This window comes from Aethalodelphis obliquidens, unplaced genomic scaffold, assembly GCF_003676395.1.
Source record: "Aethalodelphis obliquidens isolate GAN/ISIS:26980383/991018 unplaced genomic scaffold, ASM367639v1 scaffold15, whole genome shotgun sequence".
NCBI classification, from domain to species: domain Eukaryota; kingdom Metazoa; phylum Chordata; class Mammalia; order Artiodactyla; family Delphinidae; genus Aethalodelphis; species Aethalodelphis obliquidens.
This window is the reverse complement of record NW_020837959.1, coordinates 3,544,547-3,566,261: the sequence shown is the minus strand read 5'-3', so window position 1 is coordinate 3,566,261 and position 21,715 is coordinate 3,544,547. Positions and strand designations below refer to the sequence as shown.

At 40.2% G+C, this 21,715-nt stretch overlaps 1 protein-coding gene across 1 annotated transcript in view; it reads left to right on the top strand.

Annotated features, from left to right (window-relative positions):
- MYO16 (myosin XVI) overlaps positions 1–21,715 on the top strand; it is a 401,447-nt gene that overhangs the window by 94,490 nt on the left and 285,242 nt on the right. Inside the window, exons 6-8 of the mRNA XM_027115848.1 lie at positions 1,209–1,334; positions 12,680–12,755; positions 16,069–16,222. Of these exons, the coding sequence (XP_026971649.1) occupies positions 1,209–1,334; positions 12,680–12,755; positions 16,069–16,222 (356 nt within the window). The remainder of the gene's footprint in view (positions 1–1,208; positions 1,335–12,679; positions 12,756–16,068; positions 16,223–21,715) is intronic.

Below are 21,715 nucleotides of genomic sequence, written 5' to 3'. Positions count from 1 at the left end.
AACGTCACTGTAGACTGAAGAGCATAATTAAGTCCAAAGATAGAAAAGCAAACTTTTTTCTGAATTTTATCAAAATTAATATTGAATAAGCCCTTTTGACTTTATTGTAATCTTGTCTTTGTAATAAAAATGGCAAGGAGTCGAGCTACAAGATTCCATGCTACAGAACCTAGAAGTTGTTGTTTTTACTACTTTTAAATTAGTTCTTCTTTTTCCTTTCCTTATAGATTCCTCTTAATTATTATGATTACAAATTCCACCATGTAGTTACTTAATAACCTAGTTTAAATTGAGGATGATGATAATTTACTTACAAATAAAACCTGTTGCCAAGAAACAGGAATTCCCCCATAGGAAAATTTGAAAAATTCCTCCAAACCCTGATCTCATCATGGTAGTTCCTGAGGCTTCATTTCTAAACTTCAGTTTGCATTGAGAAACTCATCTGGGAGAATATTAAAATGATAGCTACATAATCATTTTAGAGCTTGTTGGCATTAATTCATCCTTTCTAGTGCTCCTGTCCGTTTTTTTTTTTTTTTTGCGGTACGGGGACCTCTCACTGTTGCGGCCTCTCCCGTTGTGGAGCACAGGCTCCAGATGCGCAGGCTCAGCGGCCATGGCTCACGGGCCCAGCCGCCCCGCGGCATGTGGGATCTTCCCGGACCAGGGCACGAACCCGCGTCCCCTGCATCGGCAGGAGGACTCTCAACCACTGCGCCACCAGGGAAGCCCCTCCTGTCCCTTTTACATGTATGTAGCCATGGCAATGATCACATTTCCTGTGGTCATTTATATCTTTGAGTCCCCCTCCTGTAACACCAAATACAGGACTGGAATTTTAGAGCTAGTCAGTACACGTGTGACTTTGGGGCAAGAAGTGGTAAATCACTGAGATATTATATTTTGTATTTACAAGTATTCAGATTATAGTAGAAAGGGGCACTGGAGAGGGAAATAGGAATTACATGGAAAAGTGCACATTGTCAGGGTCAGAAGGAAAATAATAAATAATCAACCTATAACCCTTTTTTCAAAGAATGACGACATCCACTCGTACCCAATAAAATTACATATGTGTTCTTTTTAAAAGGTCTCTGTGTTTTAGATCTGATACTTTATTAAATGGGTGTCTTTCAACCACTGAATAAACTACATTGCTGTCCCTGCTTTTTTAAGTTAAATGACAAAATATCTCTTCGTTGCAGTTGCATATGGCATGTGCAAGTGGCTACAAGGAAGTGGTATGTCTTCTCCTGGAACATGGCGGGGATCTCAATGTAGCAGATAATCAGTACTGGACCCCACTCCACTTGGCAGCAAAGTACGGCCAGGTAAAATAATGTTCTGGGTTATTTTTAAAGAATTATTTTATGATCAGTGCATCATTTCATATTTTGTTTTGTTTTCAGATTATGTACTAACATTATGTAACTTGACTTTTAATGGAATCGTCTTACTAAACAAATATGTTTGTGGTTGAAAGAAAACATTTACTTTTAGAAGGACACATTCATAGCCTACATTCCTCAGAACTCTGCGTGTTGTAGTCAGAATCATTGGAGAAATAATCAAAACTTAGAAACATTCTTTATAGAATGGACTTAATACTATTTTCTTAATATTATATAGTTCTTATCAGTGTACAGTTTCATGAGTCTAAGGTAATTGTGTTTGTTTTCTAGAGTTAGTAGATGTAAAGCAAAATTAGATTTTATATTTTATTTTATTCTATAAATTATATTTCATTTTAATGAATGAAGGATGGGTAGCAGAGTTCTTTCTCTGAATTGATGCTTGGCTGTAGCTAATATATCTTGAGTTACTACTGCACAAACTAATTTCTCACTAGATACTAATATACCATAAAGAAGAAGCAAACTTTAACTTCTAAATAATTTATATGGGTGAATGTGATCCAGCGGTGTTCATAATAATTTATTAATGTTACAATTGATTTACAAAAAATACATAATATGTTATGTTAGAGAAAGTCTTAGTGGTAATAGTAGAAAATATAACTCAGGTTACATATATATGGGGATTTAAGCTAAACTTGTTGATGTCCAAACATTAGCTTGTGGTAACAATCTCACTCACAGAATTTATAGTAAGTTAAATCCCTTAGATACTAACCAGTGTGCAAAATATCCATCATACAATTTGAGTCATGCAACTGTTGAATAAATTGAAAGCATTTGCATCTCAAGCATCGTAGGAAAAGCATATTGCTTGGGAAGGTCTTCCAAACTAATAAGAACGTTGTTTGTTCTGATGACGTTTCCTGTAGAAAAAAGATTCATTCATTCAGTAAATATTTTTATCAGGCTACTGACAACTCCAAATCTGTGCTTCTAGCAAGTGAGCGTGTGCATAAGTGAATGGTTGGGTTAATGAGATAAGGCTGGATGTAGCTGCAATCATTGGCCTCAGGAGTCCAGGTTTCCCAGGTCTCACTAGGATCCCAGGAGTATCGGGGCATCAAAAGTATACCATCAGGACATTAGTAATCCATGCTAGCACAGCAGCATCCCAGGATACGCTGGGTGAGAAGTTTTGTCATCTGTAAAAAATAGAGAAGTGAACATATAAGCAAGTACTCTTTCCTTGAACACAACTTACTGGCCTGTGCTGATGAGGTGGTAATCAGTAAATTATCAAAATGTGCCCATTGTAGTCAGAGATTGCTTCTGGAAGGAGCTAAATCTGAAAGTGAAAATGTAGCAGAACACTACCAAACTTGAATGAATCATTTTAACCAATTCTTCACTTTGACTGACTGGGCTTTTAGATTTTGGACCAGGTATCATTGCAAAGAGGAGCTAATTGTTTCCCTTTAACCACTTTCATAAGAGAATCAGCTCGGGAAATAGGACTAGATTTAACAAAAATTTTTTAAAAACATGCCTTGGACTAAATATGTCACTTTTCTGTTACCAGACATTTAAATGGGTTTTTTCAGGACCCAGTGTATGGTTTTTGTTTTATTTAACTGCAGGTCAAATGAAATATTTGGTATGAGTTGATGCATTTTATTCGCTGTTGTACTTTTCAGTTCTGTGATTTCCGTTCGGTTCTGTCTTATAACTTCTATGTCTTTGATGAGGTGTTCTATTTTATCCTTTGTTTCAAGAGAATTTGTAATTGCTTGTTAAAGCATTCTTATGATGGCTGCTTTAAAATCGTCATCAAATAATTCCAGCATGATTCATCCTGCTCTTGGTGTCAGTTAATTGTCTTAGTCAAATTATGATTTTCTGATTTTGGTATGACCATGATGAGAGATTTTTAATTGCTTCTTGGACATTTTGGCTATGTTGCTAGGAGAATCTTGGTCCTATATACATCTTCTATTTTAGCAGGCAGTCACCCTGCTTAGGTTAAGCGTTCAGGTTCCAGTCTACCTGAGTGGGAGGTGGATCCAATGACAGTTTAATTTTCAGACCCTTCCAGGTATTATTTTGGTATGATTGGTTTATCTGGTGCCCCTGGAGTTCCTACTGGTTTCTTCTGGTGTCCCCAAAGGGGTAGAAGGCGTTTCCTCGGGCCAGGCTGCCCCATGTCTCTGGGTGGGGTAGGAGAATCTCCACGGGGACAAAGGACTTTCAGGGCTGGAGGCCTCTGGAGTATGCGCCCCCCCCCCCCCCGCCACTTGCAGGTGCCATCCCCTCCCCAGCCACCCTTGTCTCTCTTTGGGGAGGGGCATCTCGGTCTCAGTGGAAAAAGAGTGCCTGCTCTGACGCTTAGTGTTAGCAGGGTCATGGTGCTGTATTCACCTGATATTGTCAGGGAGACATGGTTTAAAAGGGGGAGGGATGCCTCTACCTGGGCCCCCTTCTGTCGCTGGGTTGGGCTGGGAAACACTGGGTCCAGGGTTGCCTTCTTCTATTGGGTGTAAGGACGTAGGCTACCCTGCCCGTCCATGGTTTCACCCTTCTGTGGGTCCTGAGTCACCTTTCTCCTTGGACTTTTCAGAGTTCTTCTTGGGTTGCTTGTTATTTCCAGGGTTTATTATAATTAGCAGAGAGGACCAGTAAGAAATCAATCTAAGCTGGTGTGTTTTAAAACAACTGCTTCTGTTTACAAAAATTACTTATTTATGAAAGACCTGTAAAACTTGATGTAAGGCACATAAGCCCAATACAACTGCTACTTCCTTCATAAAGCTTCCTGGAACGTTTGTCACACAAAAGCCATAAGATAGAAGAATCACTGATGGATAAGGTAGAGGATATCGGTATTCCACGCCATTACCTGTCACATTCCAAAAATTTCCCAAACTTTGGGTTTTCTGAAACTATGTTTTCAGCCTAGAGAAACATAGTCATGAACTTATATGGGAAATATGATTCAAAAGCTGCATTGACTTTGCAAAATGCAGAGCAATTAAGGTGAATGTTTTTATTACCGTATTCCCAGTGTACCAGCTACATTCCCAGCGCTTACCATTTATTAATGATTAATGGTAAATTAATGAAGAAACACTTCCCAATTGCTGCATTTTTTCCAAAACCAGCTGCACAATATCTGACCCCAACTTTTAAAAAACATAATTTTAGGGGGGTTCCTACTTTGTCTTCTATTTCCCAGACACTCCTCCCACGTACACATACACACCATAGGTCATTCTGCACATCTCGGGGATTCAACCAGCTTTGCTCTGAGGATTTCCATGGCCCGGCACTGGCTCTAGCACCAGCCAGCCCTCGCTGGCTGTAGGAGCCTAACCAGCCTTGCTGATTCTTCCTCCCTAGAGCCTGGCCCCAGGGTCTTCAATCACTGAGAACCATCAACTTCTGTTAAAAGGGGATTTTTACATAGCTTGGAAGGTTGGTGAGAATGATGGAGGTAAATGCATCAGACCATCTGTGCCCATGTGTCCAGGTCAATTGATCCAGCTGCTAGATTCACAGAGACAGATGTCCAACACACAGTTTTCCAGAAATGGCCACTGATAGTGTACAGATAAGGCAGATTTAAAAACCAATCTCACCTTTACCCTCTGCTTCTCTAGAAAATGACTCGCCATTAATTGAGTATTTTCTAAATCCTTCAACATTTTAGTGCCAAGGAGAGGGTCTGAAGATCATATGTCTTTTCCATTTTGCTCCATTAAACCTACTCCAATGGGGTCTCCACCAGAGCGTAAGCTCCAACACAGCAGAGACTTTACCTGTGTTGCCCAGCATGCTTTCTTGGTGTCCAGCAGAGCAGCGGAAGGGCTTGAATGGACAAATCCACCAGCCAAGAACTAGAAGCAAAGCTTTAACACTGAACGATAGAGTGGGGCTTTTCCATTGGAACACACGACACCAAACCCAGAATACTCTTCCTCGATTGAGATCAAAAAACAATGAGAGATTTCTGTTGATAGAGGATTTTGAGTAAACTGTATCTTGATTATTTTGTCCAGAAAATACCATAGGATGTCTTGAATTGTTTTCAAAAATTGTTCACCCGTAAAAATACCATTTCATATTCATTTTGGAAATGATATTTTAGAAAGAGGTATTATTTGGATATCAATTTATAGGCATGGGAGATTTATAATTCTCTAAAGAAATTTACTGTAAATAAATACACCTCAGTTCAGGGAAAAAAACTTTAGAAATGCTAACATTTTAGAGAGACTAATGGCATTTTTACAGACCTTCATCACAACTTCAGTTTCTTATAAATATCTTACAGGTATAAATGCCTTTTGGAGAAGGCAGTCCATAATTTATAACAGTATTTATAACTGACGTGTATACTGGGATTTATAACTGACATGCATACATATTTTAAAACTTGCCTTTATAAATATATTAACTTCTCCAGTGAGAAAAAAAGAGATGCCTGTTCTCGTTTAAAACTAGGAACTGAATAAGTTACGTGAGCAGTAAGTCCTTTGATTTTACAACTTTTTACGAGTTGTACATAAAATAAAATTCTATTCTAGCCTTGTACATATTTTTAGTGTTTATAATAGGATTGGCAATGCTACAACAAGAGATAAGTAAATAATTGTACAAATGCTAAAATCTAAATCTCCTTCCCTTCAAAAGTATCTTGAATCACACAACCTGCATATCTTGATGTTCAAAGGAGTCGTTTGTATTCTTAAATACATTTTACCCAAGTACCTAAGAATTGAGATATATTCAGAGTTTTTATTCTTTAGATATGTCTTTTTCCATTGAGAAAAACAAAAAACACTCTCTGGTACCCCGCTGAGCATCAGCTATTGATAAACTCAGTGCTGGATCCTAGGTTCCCTCTCTTCTCAATGTTTACACGTCTTTAGGGAATCTCACACCTGCAACTTCAAATGCTCTACGTGATCACAGCCCCCAAAGCCCTTTCTTGTTTTTCTCTCAAGTTCCCGGCCCATGAGGACCACTGCCTGGTGGGTAATCTCTATCAGTCTGCCCTCAGACCCAACTTGTGTACAAAGGGAATTATCATCTTCTTTTCCCCAGTCTGTTGTCCCTTCTGTGTGTCACCATTTATTCATCACAAACCTGGGCATTATCGTTTTCCTGCCTCTCCCATAACTAAGAAGCCACTGAGCCCACAAACTCCTCCTTAGTGAATAGCTTTGAGCTGTATGAGTTATAACCACAACCGATTAATCTGTACATCCTCACTGCCTCTGCCTTCACCCAGAGCATCAGCATCTCTGCCTCTGGATCAGCTCATCAGCCTCCTAATAGAGTCCTCTCCCCCTCCTCCGCTCCACTCTCAACAACGTGGCTACAGCGAGCTTTCTAAATGCAAATGTAATAGAACTCTTCGATCCACCATCCTTTCCATTGCTGCTGATATAAAATACCTACTCCATCACACAAGAGTCCCCATGGGCCAGGAATTCTGCTTAATTCTACCGCTGTTTTTCTCCTATTCCCCCCACCAGGTTGGAGGATGTGGCTATACTGAACTTCTTTCGATTTCTGGAATATGCCGCCATGTACAACCTTTTCATGTTCTTTGCTTTTCTTGAAATTGTTGAGTGGTTAAATCTTCCCTGCCCTGCAGGACTCCCCTGAGTTGTCAGTTCACTGGCTGTCTTTTCTACCTTCCTGGATCCCAGTGTGATGCCCCCGTCATGCACCCTACGTAGCACCTGTATCCGCCATACCACATCACTTATCGCATGCTGGAATTATCTCTTATACTTGTTCATATTGACCCTCTAGTTTGTGAGAACTGAGTGCAGGTACAATGTCTATTTCTTTACCTGCACGGGGCTGGCACAGAGCACTCAGTTACTACTTATTCATGAGAGAGTCAGCGAATGTCCTGGTTTAGCAGATGCTTGTCTGTCTCAGTGCATCACTGAACACATGTGTGAAGAGACAGTGGGTGAGCACACACCTTGAGAGTGGTGGGCCAACAGGAGAAATCCTCAAGGAGATATCCAGGAGTACCTGGGCATGAGCAGGGCGTTGGGGGGCGCTGGACATAGAGATTTGTGATAGGTGACTCAAAGAGATCACGCACGGTGGAGGGGGAGTTCAATGAAGGGCAAAACAGGATGGGCAGCACCTCTTTAATAGTCTAAAGAGTTCATCAGAGGAATCTTTTTATATTTTAGATCTGAAATTTTTCAGATGGCTCTGAGTTAGAGGCATTTACCCATTTTGATGTAGAGTATGAACCGATGAGTGTAGGATATGCAAATTCTGAATTCCCAAAGACGTTTAACATAATTTCTCTTTATTAAGTGAAACAATCTCTTTTAGTTTCTGGACTAGGAATTTGACTATCTCTGAATGCTCAGTTTTTCTTTTTTTTACTTTTTAAAGAAGTAATTTAAATGACCATCAAGGAATTAATTTTGCTGAATTTATCCAAACCGAAATACAGTTGTCCAAAGAATGAGCAAAGTCCATAGCCAGTAATTTGTGTGAGTTTAAATTTCAGCTTAAATATATTTTCTGTCAGCCACGCAGGGCCTCCTTTGACACACACAGAGACCCCGAATCTCACACACACACACACACACACACACACACTCACACACACACACACACACTCACACACACACACACACACAGAATGTCAGCCACCTTACCCTCTGATAGTTTTGGTGATTATAAAGTTCTTGTAATAGTGGAGATGAATCTTTGTTGGGTTCACACTTTACCTACTCACACTGAAGTAATTTACCTAAAGATCTTACCTGAGGTTAAAACAAACGTTGCAGACTACTCTGAAATTGAAATCAGTACTTGCCCTGCTTAATTTAGTTCCGGGGCACGCCTCACTGATTTCTAACTGGAAGCACGTGGGAAATACTGACTTGAAGAAAAATGGAATTCCCCAAGTGAGAGAATCTTCTTCATTCCACACATGAATGTTTGTTTTTACAGGCCCCAAAGAAAATGGAAGTCCTTTTGTGGTCATAGATTTTCATGTAGGAAACCATTGGCTTTGACCACTCCAGTGCTTTCTGCAGTTACAGGGGAAGCTGTGGAGAGAGGTGATTTGCAGAGAGATTGCCCAAGTTTCTCTTTGGAGTTCTGTAAAGAGTGAATTAAATTTAGAAATGCAAAGTAATTGTTAGATTCTCTTACAATCGGACATTTTTGTCATAAAATGAAAGCTTTTAGGTACTGCTGTTTTTTTTTTCAAAATTGTGAAAAACAAGGGCAATGTTACATAATTCTTGGCTTCGCATGTTTTCTTTTCTTTCTGCTTTTCTTCTTCCCTTCATCCTTCCCTTCCTTGCTTTTTCCCTCCCTCCTGCTTTTTTCTTTTCCTTCTTCCCTCCCTCCATCCTTTCCTCCCTTCTTCCCTTCCTTTCCTATGGTTGAAAAGCAAGCAAATCTCTCAAATTTTTGATACAAAACAAAACTCTTTTCTATACCCATTTTGATGTCCTGGGACCCTGCTCTATATATTCTGTCTCTCAGATTTCGAGAGAACATCTATGTCTTTAGTAAACTGTATATATTTGGAAATAAAAATAAACCCTAAATATAAGCAGTCTGCTGTAACATGATTTAAGTGTTATTGATATATTTTATTTTCTGTAAAACCAAACACTGATTTGCAGTGGACTTGTGGGAAAGCTAGCAATGGCACAAACTGTTTAAAATCTAATTAATTTTACAATGAGAATACTAACAAGAGCAGTGATTGATGGCTGGGGAGATGCTTTGGAGTGTCTGAGCAGAGTGCTTGCATGGGTGGAGAATGACTGACAAACGTCACAGAAACAACAAAGCCACAGATCAGAAAAGCCAGTCCCCTTCTAGTCAATATAATAAACCGAGAAATGGAAAGACAAACTTAGGAAAAGAGAAAGAATAAAAATTCCAAAGGAATCTCCAAAATTAAAAAGAAAAATACCATTGAAAACAAAATATATAGGGATAGTTTTTACATAAGACATGTAAGATTTCTACACTGGAAACTATACAACCGTATTATATAAATATAAACAATATAATTTAAAAGTGAAGAAGACCTAAATAAATGAGGTGGTAAGCCATATTCACGTGTTGAGACAGTGACTATTGTTAAGATCCTGTTACCGACCCTTTCAAGTTGGGCCCCAACAAGGGTCCTCCTGCCTGGCCTGCTGACACCAATAGAACAGGACCGAGTTGGGTTCGGAAACACAGGGAAGCTTTATTCTTTTTTAAAAATTTTATTGAGGTATAGTTGATTTACAGTGTTGTGTTCATTTCTGGTGTACAGCAGAGTGATTCAGTTGTATATCTATATATTCTTTTTCATATTCTTTTCCGTTGTGGTTTATTACAGGATATGGAATATGGTTCTCTGTGGGGAAGCTTTATTCTTTGATCGGAGGAGAGGTGTGGGGGTGGCTGGCTATAGGGATCTCTCAGTGGGAGGGGTTGGAGTTCTGTGCGGGGGCGGGTAGCACAGGTGCATTCGTTGCTCGCAGCTCCGGTGCCGGGTGCAGATTTTTGCACACGGCCCGCCACCACCATCTTGGACAAGGTGTGGTGGGCGGTGCTTCTGCGCACGGCCCTCAGAGCTGAGGTGCCCTGGGGGCAGCCATTTGGCCCCAGGAACTCTGGTCTGAAGGGCTGGGTGCGAGGCTTCTGCCCGCGGCTCCCTGTGAGCCAGTGAAGCTAGACTGCGTACATAAGAAGAGGTGAGACGTTATCTTATCCCCTAGGTTCCATCTAATTTTCCCCCCGGGACGCCAGTGGGTTTTGCTGAGAATAGTGCCTATGGAAGGCAGAATAGTGGTCCCCACAGCTGTCCACACCCTGATCGCCAGAACCCGTCAGTATGTTACCTGACAAGGCAGAACTTTGCAGCTGTGGCTAAGTTAAAGGTCTGGACGTGGGAAGGGATCTCCAGGTGGGCCCACTGTGATCACTGAGCCCCTAAGAGCGGAGACCCGTTCCTGGCCGAGGGTTGGTGGGAAATGCGACAATGGAAATGGTCGGAGAGGTGCGACACTGCTGGTCTGGAGATGAAGAAGGGGCCCCCAGCCAGGGAATGTGGGCGCCTCTGGAAGCTGGAAGAGTCAGGACACAGATGCTCCCTTGGGGCCGGAAGGAAACAGTGCTGCCAATGCCCTGGTTTGAACCCAGTGAGACCGGCGTCAGACCTCTGACCCGCAGAAGTGTAAGATAGTTATTATTTATTGCTTAAACCGCTAAGTTTGTGGTAATGTTTTATGGCAGCCGTGTAAAGCTAATCTAGCATCTGTTTACTTCACGCAATCCCAATCAAAATACTACAGCCTTTCTCACAGAAATTGAAAATTCATTCTGAGGTTTATATGGAAATGCAGAGGACCTATATAGACAAAATTATCTTGAAAAAAACATTAGATACTTTTTTCAAGAATATAAGTTTTTTTTACTTATTTCAAGACTGCCTCAAAAGCAGTTCAATAAGAAAAAATAGTCTTTTTAACAAATACTGCTGAGAAAGGATGCTGGACCCAAATTAACCTTAAGCCTTTAGGTGCCACTTACAAAAATTCACCTGAGATGGACCATAGACGTAAAAGTTCAAATTATAAAGTTTTTAGAAGGAAATGTATTATGATATTGTCATGGCCTTTGAGTAGGCAAAGAGTTATTTGAACCTAAAAAGCACTAACAGCTAAAGAAAAAAAAAATATATATGAAAGTTACGCATAAACAGAAGTAAAACAAATTTTAAAAATCCTGTTCATCCAAAGACATTTTTAAGAAGATGAATAGGCAAGCCATAGAATGAGAGGAATTATTGGTAATGCATATATCTGACAAATGTATCTAGAACATATAGACCAATAATTCAAAGAAAAATACTTCAGTAATAAATGGGCAAAAAAATCTTGAACAGATTTCACAAAAGAAAATACAAGAATGGAAATAAAGCACATGAGGGGGTGTGCAGCGTCATTGTCAGCAGGGAAATGCAAGTTAAACTGTACTGGGCTACTACTTCTTTCCCAGTACAGTAGCTCAATTTTTTTAAATGACAATATCAAGTGTTAGGGAGGATGTGAATCTAGCAATATGTAAATAGCTGGTCATAAAATTATTAAATAGAATGTGGAACAAAAGGAACTCTGGTTGGCAGTGGGAGTGTAAACTTGAACTCTTTGAAAAAAAATTGGAGCTAGCTCATCACTTGTACATGACCAGACCTGTATGCCAGCAATTTCAGTCCTAAGTACATTTATCCTGAAGAAATTCTTGAATGTGTACACTAAGAGATATAAACTAGAATAGTTATAGCAACATTATTCTTAAATATAGGTAAATGGTTGCAATGGCTTGAATGTCCACTGAGAGGAAGGTGGTTAGATGTATTTGTACAATGCAGTTCTGTGCAGTCAAACAAACAAATGGAGCTCGGTTAAACCCATCACCTCAAAAATGCAATGTTAATTCATGAAAGCAAAGCGCAGAAGAATATATACACCAGGATTTCATTTCTATAAATGAGACAAACAGCTGAAACCAAAGCGATGTGTTGATTAGGGATACTTCTTAAGTAAGGTCTAAGCTTACAAAGAAAACATAGTAACGGTTAACATAGAATTCATGACGGTGGTCAACTCTGGGAAGTAGGAACAGGGATAATTTGGGAAAAGAACACACAAACATACTATGAATGACATTTAAAGAACTTGGGTGCACTGGACTCTATTTCATTATTTGCTCTTTCAACGGTACCTATCCCTTATACATATGCTTTGTATGTACGATGTATTTTATAATAAACTTTAAAAAATATATTAATCTCTCATCAAGTTGCTTTATTCTTATAACTTGAGATGAAGTTTTTCTAACTGTCCATTAGACCTTAGGTTCATATTGTCCATGATGCTGTAATGGATGGGCAGTAACAAGAAGTGTGACTTTCATGAATTGTTAAATTAAAACAAAACACACTGTAACGTGATTCCTCCCATTAGGTGCCCTAAAATCGATGTGAAAGGCGTTAAGTGAACCTTTTCAAATCCTCAACGACTTAACCCACTTGATGAGTAATTTTTTATTTGAATGCATTAATTGATAAAACAGTTTGAATGTCATTAAAAAAAAAAACCAGGAAATGGAGAGAGTAAGAAACATTTAGCATAGCAGGTTACGCTAATGCGTTCTCATTCCACCAGTGCCCCTGGAGGATAGCAACTTTGGATTCTTCACTGATGAATCTTAAGTATCCAGCATAATCTTTCCTATTTCAATTACCTTTAATGTTTCAGGCAAACCTGGTGAAACTTCTTTTGATGCATCAGGCAAATCCACACCTGTTGAACTGCAACGAGGAGAAGGCTTCAGGTAGGTTGTGAGCATCCTGGACCCCTGAGCGGTTACTGCCTTCTTCCCATCATATGGAAGTTGCTGACCCATCACTGACACAGCTCCAAAGTGAGTCAGCCTCTCCTGAGATGCTCTGTGAAACCCAACCCGGTTCAAGCCTGATTCACAAACTCCTGTGCACTGCTACGTTACAAGTACCTGTCAGAGAGCAGTTAAGTTTATAGGGACTTCATTGCAATGTGCTCTTTGGGCTTTAAATTTCCCGGCCAGTGATTCCTGCAGTGTCACTTACTTTAAAATATATTTTTTCTGTTATTTAACTAGTTTCTCACCATACCAAATACATGCTTGTTCATTAGGGTATTTTTAAATGGTAAGAGTATTTTTTTTTCTGTGCAGATATTTATACTGCAAGCAATAGAGACTACCATTCTCAACCTAATTTAAAACTTTGAAAATCTTAATGTTACTTATTTTTTAATCAACATCTTTTTGAAATTTTCTAGAGTCCTTTTTACCACTCTTTTAAAAAGTGGGTACCACGTTCATTTTCTAGTTTTTAAAACTTGACAACAGTGTTACTACCTGTAAGTTACTTTGGGTATATTAAAAATAAGAATTCTAAATAACAAAGAGAAAAGTCTTGCATAAGTAACAAAATAATGTAAAAATGTTGAAGGTATTAATTGATCTGAATAACTTAAATATATTTATTCTTCTTGTTTTTGTACCTCTACTAACCTGAAAGCACTTCACACCTGAGATTTCTTATTTCACATGCTTCTAGGAGTATAATTACCCGATAAACCTCCCATTTAAGAGAGAATGGGAGATTTGCTCTATTTTTTATTGGAATTAAGTATCATTGCTTAATGTTTATTGATCTTATTTGCTGAAAATAAATTGAAGATTTAACAAACTATAAGATGGCTTAATAGTCTCAAACTTTAGAACCACGCTAATTTTAATAATAGGGTAGTGACCTTACTATTATCTACAAAAATTTGCCTAATGGTAAATATTGGAAGAGTACATAGAAATTTGTAGCTTTCTCCTATCTTTTTTCAAAAATATTTTTATTGTACATATAAACCCCGTCCTCTGTTAACTCTAGATCTAACAGGAGATCACATTTTTCCAGATCGTATTTCTGGCTTTTTTCCCAGAGAATGGAATATATCATTGACCCTGGACTGCATGGACTCTGTCTCTCACACTTTGACCTTTTCAGTCTAGGGTCAATTTCACCAAAACAGACACTCAAGGCAATTGACAATGACAGTCCCAGAGCTCCGGGCGTGACTAAGCGGCTGGTCTAGATCCCGCCCTGGCCGCCACAGGCCTAGTGTCTGATGACTCTCTTAGACAATTTTGCCCACGTTGGTCACGCAAAGCCTAGCATCAGTATAATCAGTTCTCCACGCCATGTTGGTCATGAGAGACACAGTGATGGGACCACAGTAGGCTCTCAGTAAACATTTGTTGATTCGTTTCAGGTAGATGCAGGATATACCAACAACAAGAAGAAGGAACCACTTAAAATGATAGTGCAGAAAACAATCAACTAGACACCCATATTGTGGCCGAGCACATGAAAATCATCATCACTGCTATATATTTAAAAAAAAATTTTATTGGAATATAGTCGCTTTACTATGTTGTGTTAGTTCCTCCTGTACAGCAAAGTGAATCAGCTGTACGTATACATATATCCCCTCTTTTTTGGATTTCCTTCCCATTTAGGTCACCACAGAGCACTGAGTAGAGTTCCCTATGCTATACAGTAGATTCTCATTAGTTGCCTATTTTATACAGAGTATCAATAGTGTATGTATGTCAATCCCAATCTCCCAGTTCATCCCACCACCGCTTCCCCCTTGGTATCCATACACTTGTTCTCTACGTTTGTGTCTCTATTTCTGCTTTGTAAATGAGATCCTCTATACCAATTTTTTCAGATTCCACATATATGAGTTAATATACGATAATTGTTTTTCTCTTTCTGACTTATTTCACTCTGTATGACAGTCTCTAGGTCCATCCACGTGTCTACAAATGACCCCTTTTATGGCTGAGTAATACTATATTATGTTCTGGTTATTTTGCGCGTCTTGAATTTGAAGTGGACACACAAAAAATTATCTGAGGGATAAAAGCAGTTTGAGGTATAGCTGTTGCTTGGTATGGAAATAATCTCCCAAGAAGAGGGCGCTGAGCCGTCTCCTACTCATTACATAGATATGATTTAATCTAAAGCAAATGATGATAAAATCCTGGCATTGATATCTTCTTGTGGTGGCTGAATTACCTCACTCAGCCCACGAAGCCACGTAACTGAAGTTCACGGACACAAGAGGTCGCGCAGTTTAGTCGTGGGGGTTGGAAAGGAGTAGCCACAGCCATTAGGTTCTTAGTTGCTATTCATGTGATTTTTCTTCAGGACGTATTGATTTTCAGTTTCAGTTGTTAGTAAGTGTAAATTTGATTAATGCACAGCTGTATTGCTGCTCAAATACGTTCAGATGTCACTGTTCACATGTCATTTGTAAGGAAATATAATTATTTTTATTTCAGATTGAAAAAGAAATCCCCCCAGATCACAGAGAGAGGCCAGACCCACTGTTTTAAAAACACAACCGAGTAGTTATTTGTACAGCCACCCAGTTAGTAGAATGCTTATAGAATGCTTACTGCATGTTTTATAAGAGCCCAGTCCTTGGGAAGGTATAGCTATTTTCCTTTTTTTTTTTTTTTTTTTTTTTTTTTGCGGTGCGTGGGCCTCTCGCTGTTGTAGCCTCTCCCGTTGCGGAGCACAGGCTCCGGACACGCAGGCTTAGCAGCCATGGCTCACGGGCCCAGCCGCTCCGCGGCATGTGGGATCTTCCCGGACCGGGGCACGAACCCGTGTCCCCTGCATCGGCAGGCGGACTCTCAACCACTGCACCACCAGGGAAGCCCCTATTTTCCTCTTTTGATTCCCATTCATCAGGCTGAAGGAAGACTTTCACGGAGAATAAAACGACACTAAGTTCTCTCCAGCTTAGCTTCTCAGTGATTTCACATTTTACCTGTGACCACTCAGTGCGTATTATTTTTATATTGTGTCATTTTATATTATGTCATGTAATTAAATATGCCACTGATGTAACATAAAATAGTCTTTAAAAATGGTAGCACTGCCATTTTATTCCCACCATAAACTTTTAGTGTTTTTTGTTTTGCTTCATGGGTTGATAAATTTTAGCATGTTACATATCAGAATTCTTGAAAGTAAATAGTTCTGTGGGATGTTCCCACTCACTGGCTCTGATCGCCTTATTGTTACTCGTAGATGTTGCCGCGTCTGAGTTTATTGAGGAAATGCTGCTGAAAGCCGAGTCTGCCTGGGAAGGAAGAATGCAAGAGTCTTCCTGTGTTCAGACCTTGGCCCAAGAGGAACCCTATGAAGAGATCATCCCTGACCTTCCAGCCCTTCCCAGCAAGCTGTAAGTGCCTTCTCCCTAGTGATAAAGTCGTAGACCTTGGTCCTTGAGGAGTTAGTTATTCTCCTTTGTCACCCTCTCTAGTCACCAGCCATTTTTCAATCAGTATTAAGTCTGTCTCTCAACCAAAAGTTAGAAGATTGGAGCTGCGTATCAACATTTACCAAAGATCCTTGTGGACGGCAAGGAGTTAGTCATGAAAACCCTCTGATTTTGACCGTTTCAGTTCTTCCTTCCCTTTGTCATCACGAGACCAAAGATACTATTTTAAACACATTCCATGTTTCAAACTAAACTGATACATAAGGTTCCCAATAACTATCATCGTGACAAAATTTCCTCAAGTAGGAAATACAAATATTCATTTTTTCTCTCTTAAGTATAAAACTAACAATTTCTTGTTATCTAAAATATGGCCTCAATCCTGACACATGCTATAAAGGAGATGAACCTTGAAAACATTATGCTAAGTGAAGGAAGTCAGACACAAAAGGCCACACAGTGTATGACTGAATTTATGTGAAACGTCTGGAATTAGCAAATCCATAGAAACAGAAAGTATATTAGTGGTTGGATGAATGAGGTGAGGGGAAAATGGGAAGTGACTCTGAGTGGATATGGAATTTCTTTGGGGGGATGATGGAAGTATTCTGGAAGGAGATGAGGTGGTTACACACATCGGTGAGTGTGCTAAAAAGCACTGACTTGTACACCTTGAAAGTGTGAATTTTGTGTTACGTAGATTATGTCTCAGTGAGATAAATAAATATGTAAAGAAAAAAACATTTGAGGTCAAACCCCAAATCTGCTGTATCTGAGCAGTGGGACCTTGAGGAAGGTACTTCCTGTCTCTGACCCTGTGTCTTGCCTGGTGATGGAGATTACGTCTAACATTGGAGCATTTGAGGGTTCCCTGAATACAAAGCACCGTCTGGGTTCTGGACCATCTGAGAGGTAATCAGACAGTAAAGACGGAGGCCAGATCACCCCGATCAGGGATGGAGGGTGCATCAGAGGACGTGACTGCGTGTGGTGGCTGAAAGGGTTTATAAAGTTATCCCATCATGAGGCAGTTTGGCCAAGTAAGTCCAAGGCACCTATGAGTCAGATGAGGTCTCCCAAGTGAGGGCCCCCCCGACAAGGCTCAGGACAGGCAGGAGGAGGACAAGTTGTGGTCTCTGCAGGGAGGCTCGCTCCGAGAAGGGAGGGGCTGAGGAGACTCGTCCCCAGTTCATCCATCAGAGGATTCGTCCCACCCCCCCAGGTGTAGAGGCAGGCCCAGAGGCAGCATGACTCGACTTCCCTTCCTAGGAGACGGAAGAGATGCTCCCAACAGGTGCATCACAAGGCCGTGAGCCGAGGGGAAGAGGCTTATTTCAGAGCCTGTCCCATCCCTGGCATCAGAAACACATTCAATTTAAAACCTCTCTAGGTAACGCAGAGGCTCGAGTCAGGCATAAATGCACTGACCTCTACTTAATGCTAAAATATATTCGTTACTGGATTTGAGTTTTCAACTGTGTGGAAAAGGAGCTTCATTTGTGTGTCAGACGCCGTGCTAAGAATCTCATGGATTATTTTAGTCCATTTTCAAAGCCCCGTTAAGATTTTCTCACTTTCCCAAGATTACAGAGCTGAGAAATGACAGGTCAGGATTTATAGCCCAGCAATCGGAGCCCAGATCATCTACACCTACACCACCTAACCCCTCTCCTGTTTTCGCAGGTGGGAAAAAAATAGTATCCCATTTATGTGGGAGAGAAAGTGAGAAAGCCATAGGTAGAAACAAAAGTTGGAGTCAAGAATGGTTACCTGATAAGATACATTCCAAGTGGCCTGGAACTAATGATTAGAATATGTTGACCTTGCTCTTTACATTTTTATATTCCTGATATCACTGGAACGAGAGGAGTAATACAGATACTTGCTATGGAAGAATTTTACTTTCCAGATGTTGATATTAAAATCCATACCCGATATGTTCCATTTTACTTTTAAGATTATGTCATGGGCTTCCATGGAAAGAGACATTAAAATGTAAACAGCATCAAACTGTGAGTTAAAACCAAATTCTTTCATAATAAGTTATTTTGGGTAAATATTAACTTATCTCTGTGTCTATAGTTTTGGGTTTCTTCTGCTTTAAAAAAATAAAAGAAAGCAAAGCAACCGACCCGCCCAAAAAAGTACTTTTTACTGTTTTTTATATTTTGATTGAACCATGCGTTTTAAACGGATTAATCAGTGGCTTATTTGCTCTACGCAGTTAAGGATTATTGTTTTAATAACATTTTTCTCTTGTTGACACTGAGCAAAGCTTTCAAACTTTGAAATAAGTTTATATTGAAATGTAACCTCTTCATTGAAGTCTGCTGTCATCTTTCCTCAGGATAGAATTGAAAATTATATTAAAGAACAACTCATTATAATGTTAAGGTTTTTTTTAACTCTAAAAAAATGACAGGGGCTTCCCTGGTGGCGCAGTGGTTGAGAGTCCGCCTGCCGATGCAGGGGACACGGGTTCGTGCCCCGGTCCGGGAAGATCCCACATGCCGCGGAACGGCTGGGCCCGTGAGCCATGGCCTCTGAGCCTGCACGTCCGGAGCCTGTGCTCCACAACGGGAAAGGCCACAACAGTGAGAGGCCCGCGTACCGCAAAGAAAAAAAAAAAGACAGGTAGACTTGATTAGTTTAACAACTAAGCAACTTTGTAAAATTTCTTTTATCACTTATGATTTTATCTTTATAGAATTATTAACAAATGGGAACTGGAGCAAAGAGACGTGATGAAACAATTAGGTACACTTATGTTTTAATGCAGAAAAGCTTAATTTCTAGAATCGACTTGCAGACCTTGTTTTAGTATAAGAAGGAAAAATGGGGATATTTGAGGTCTCCTCTATAAACAAATCCACAGACATTAAAAAGGACAACTCTTTCTTTAAAGCTGATAAATGCGTGTATTTTTGGAAAAAAACCCAACCAAACAACAACCACTTGTTGATTTTATCATAGTATCACAGTGCTGATTGATCTGGGCAACAGTTTACTGAGATATATCAGGACATTTTCAGAAATGCCCTTCTTTTGATAGAGAACATGTATGAAGTAAATCAGAGAATTGCCATGATTGACAGGAAATAGAAATATATTTTAAAAAAATCTCTTAGGCATTACTTACAAAGCAGCATTTCTTCACAAACCAGTTACATGAGAGTCAGTGGTTATGTCCGATGTTTGGGGGGTGGTTCGGGTTTCTTCTCTCCTCCTCATTTCTGCAATTTTCTGCAGACTCTTCTTTTTGCCTATCCTCTTTCCTTATTTTGCCCAGGATAAAACAGCGCACATTCATTGATAGGAGAAGCAAAGAATTAGAAAGAACCTAAAACATCTTCTCCTCTCCTCTGTATAATCTATTGTTTCTCTTCGATAACCTTTCCCACTTTTTATCTCTAGTCCTCATTCTGAAGATTTAACATGTAAAACCTCATCTGAATTACAGTTGCCCATCTTTCTTCATTATTTTTAACCCCGGCTTCCTTTTTTTTTAGCATTACAAAGTTGACTTGTTTCTTTTATCTTTTCCCTGAACGCATTTTGCTAAAATTTTAAAAAATAATTGAGTGGTTTACTTTCTAATATCTCAGCATACAAGTCAAATTCCCTTTCCATTGTCAACTTATATTCATTGTTCTGCAAGCATTTTGTGCCGTAAATCATGATTTAGCCCCAATTGTGCTGCACGGTTTGTAGCAACTGCCTATCTTCGGTTCAACACTGAATAAGAAATTCCTCTGTTATTGGGTTATCCCACATTTCATGGTTTCTAAGGCATCTCCTATCCAGTGAACATTATTAAGGTGTCTATTAGTTGCCTGAGTTTCAAGTTCTTGTCTTAAAATGAGCAGGTTAGATTTAACTCCAGAGGTCCTGCCAACTATAGCATTCTCCATCGGGTCTCTACTACCTGTAAAGCTTTTAGGCTTCCTCTCTCTTCCTTAAACCCTCAACAGCTCTTCTCACACGTGACTGCCCCTCCCACTCTGTTCTTTCCCTCCTGCTGACAGGGTGTCTCCTCTCCGCGCTGTCTTTTCCATCCTTAGCTATCTCAGTGCCTCATTGACTGTTATTGCTGCTAATGAAACAGCGGCTGCTGAACGTGCCCTTTGGGATTTGAACATGGAAATGCTCTCCTAGGGTTTTTAATCGCTGAGACATTCTGATAGATGCCCACTTTTGTTTCTAATATTCTCTTCCATGGAGTCCTTGAGTTGGAATACACAAAAATTCTGCACAGTGCCTACGTGGAGTAGAGTAGTTCACTAAACACTTGTGGGTTTTCACTTATTACTAATATAAACAATGATAACAACTGATAGTTTTTGAGCAGTTACTGGGCATCAGCACTTGTGCAGAGGGATAATTCCATTTAATCCTCAAAACAACTGCTGGAGGTACTTTGTATTTCTCTCTCCGTTTTATACATCCCTGTCCGACACTCAGAGCTTCAGTGACTGGACTCATGTCACACCCGTGTATTCAGTCTGCCATTGTTTCTGCGAGGAGGTCATTTTCATTGGTAATTCTAACATTTCTAACTTGTCTTTAAAGAGGAAATGATTGATCTGAGTTTCAGTTATGGTTCGTCTGCGTTAGCTGTGGAACACTGTCGATTTAGGATACGTGTGTAGTATGACAATTGGAGAAGACAGTGCGGAATGAGGAACAGATGTCCCTTCCACGGAAGTGATGAGTGAGAAGGTTACTCGCAGTACAATCCGTTGTGAATCTGCTTTCCAGTCAGAGTTGCGCACGGGAATGGAACAAGATGGGGCCACTGGGGGAGTTCCCCGGTGGTCCAGTGGTTAGGACTTGGTGCTTTCACTGCTGAGGGCCGGGGTTCAGTCCCTGGTCGGGGAACTAAGATTTCACAAGCTGTGTGGCCAAAATAAAATAAAATAAAAAGACAGGGCCACTGTTTTCTGTCTGTCCACTAAGTTATCCATCCAACCATTTGACCTTGCTCACTGAGTGTCTAAAAACCAATGATGTGACTTCAGACTGGAGCTTTGAGGCAGCCTAACCTCTGTTCCTGACTGGTAAACATATCAACATTCTGGGAGGACCATGTGCCCTTACTCCATGGGAAGAGGGCACCGAAGCTCTGAGCTCAGGACCCTCTAAGACCTTGCCCTGTGTGTCTGTTTGTTTAGCGGGTCCTGATTTGTATCCTTCACCATAAAGCTGCAATGGTAAGTATAGGGCTTTCTTGAGTTCTGTGAATAGTTTGAGTGAATGCTCAAACCTGAGAAGGGTCGAGGGAGCCCCTGAATTTGTAGCTAATTGGTCAGAAGTGCAGGTGGTCTGGGGACGCCCAGACTTGTGGCTGACATCTGAAGTAGAGCAGCCGTGTTGGGGACGGTGCCCTGAACTTGCGGGCTTTGTGCTGACTCTAGGTGGTCCGTCTGTGTCAGAAAGGCCCTGCAGTTCAGCGCA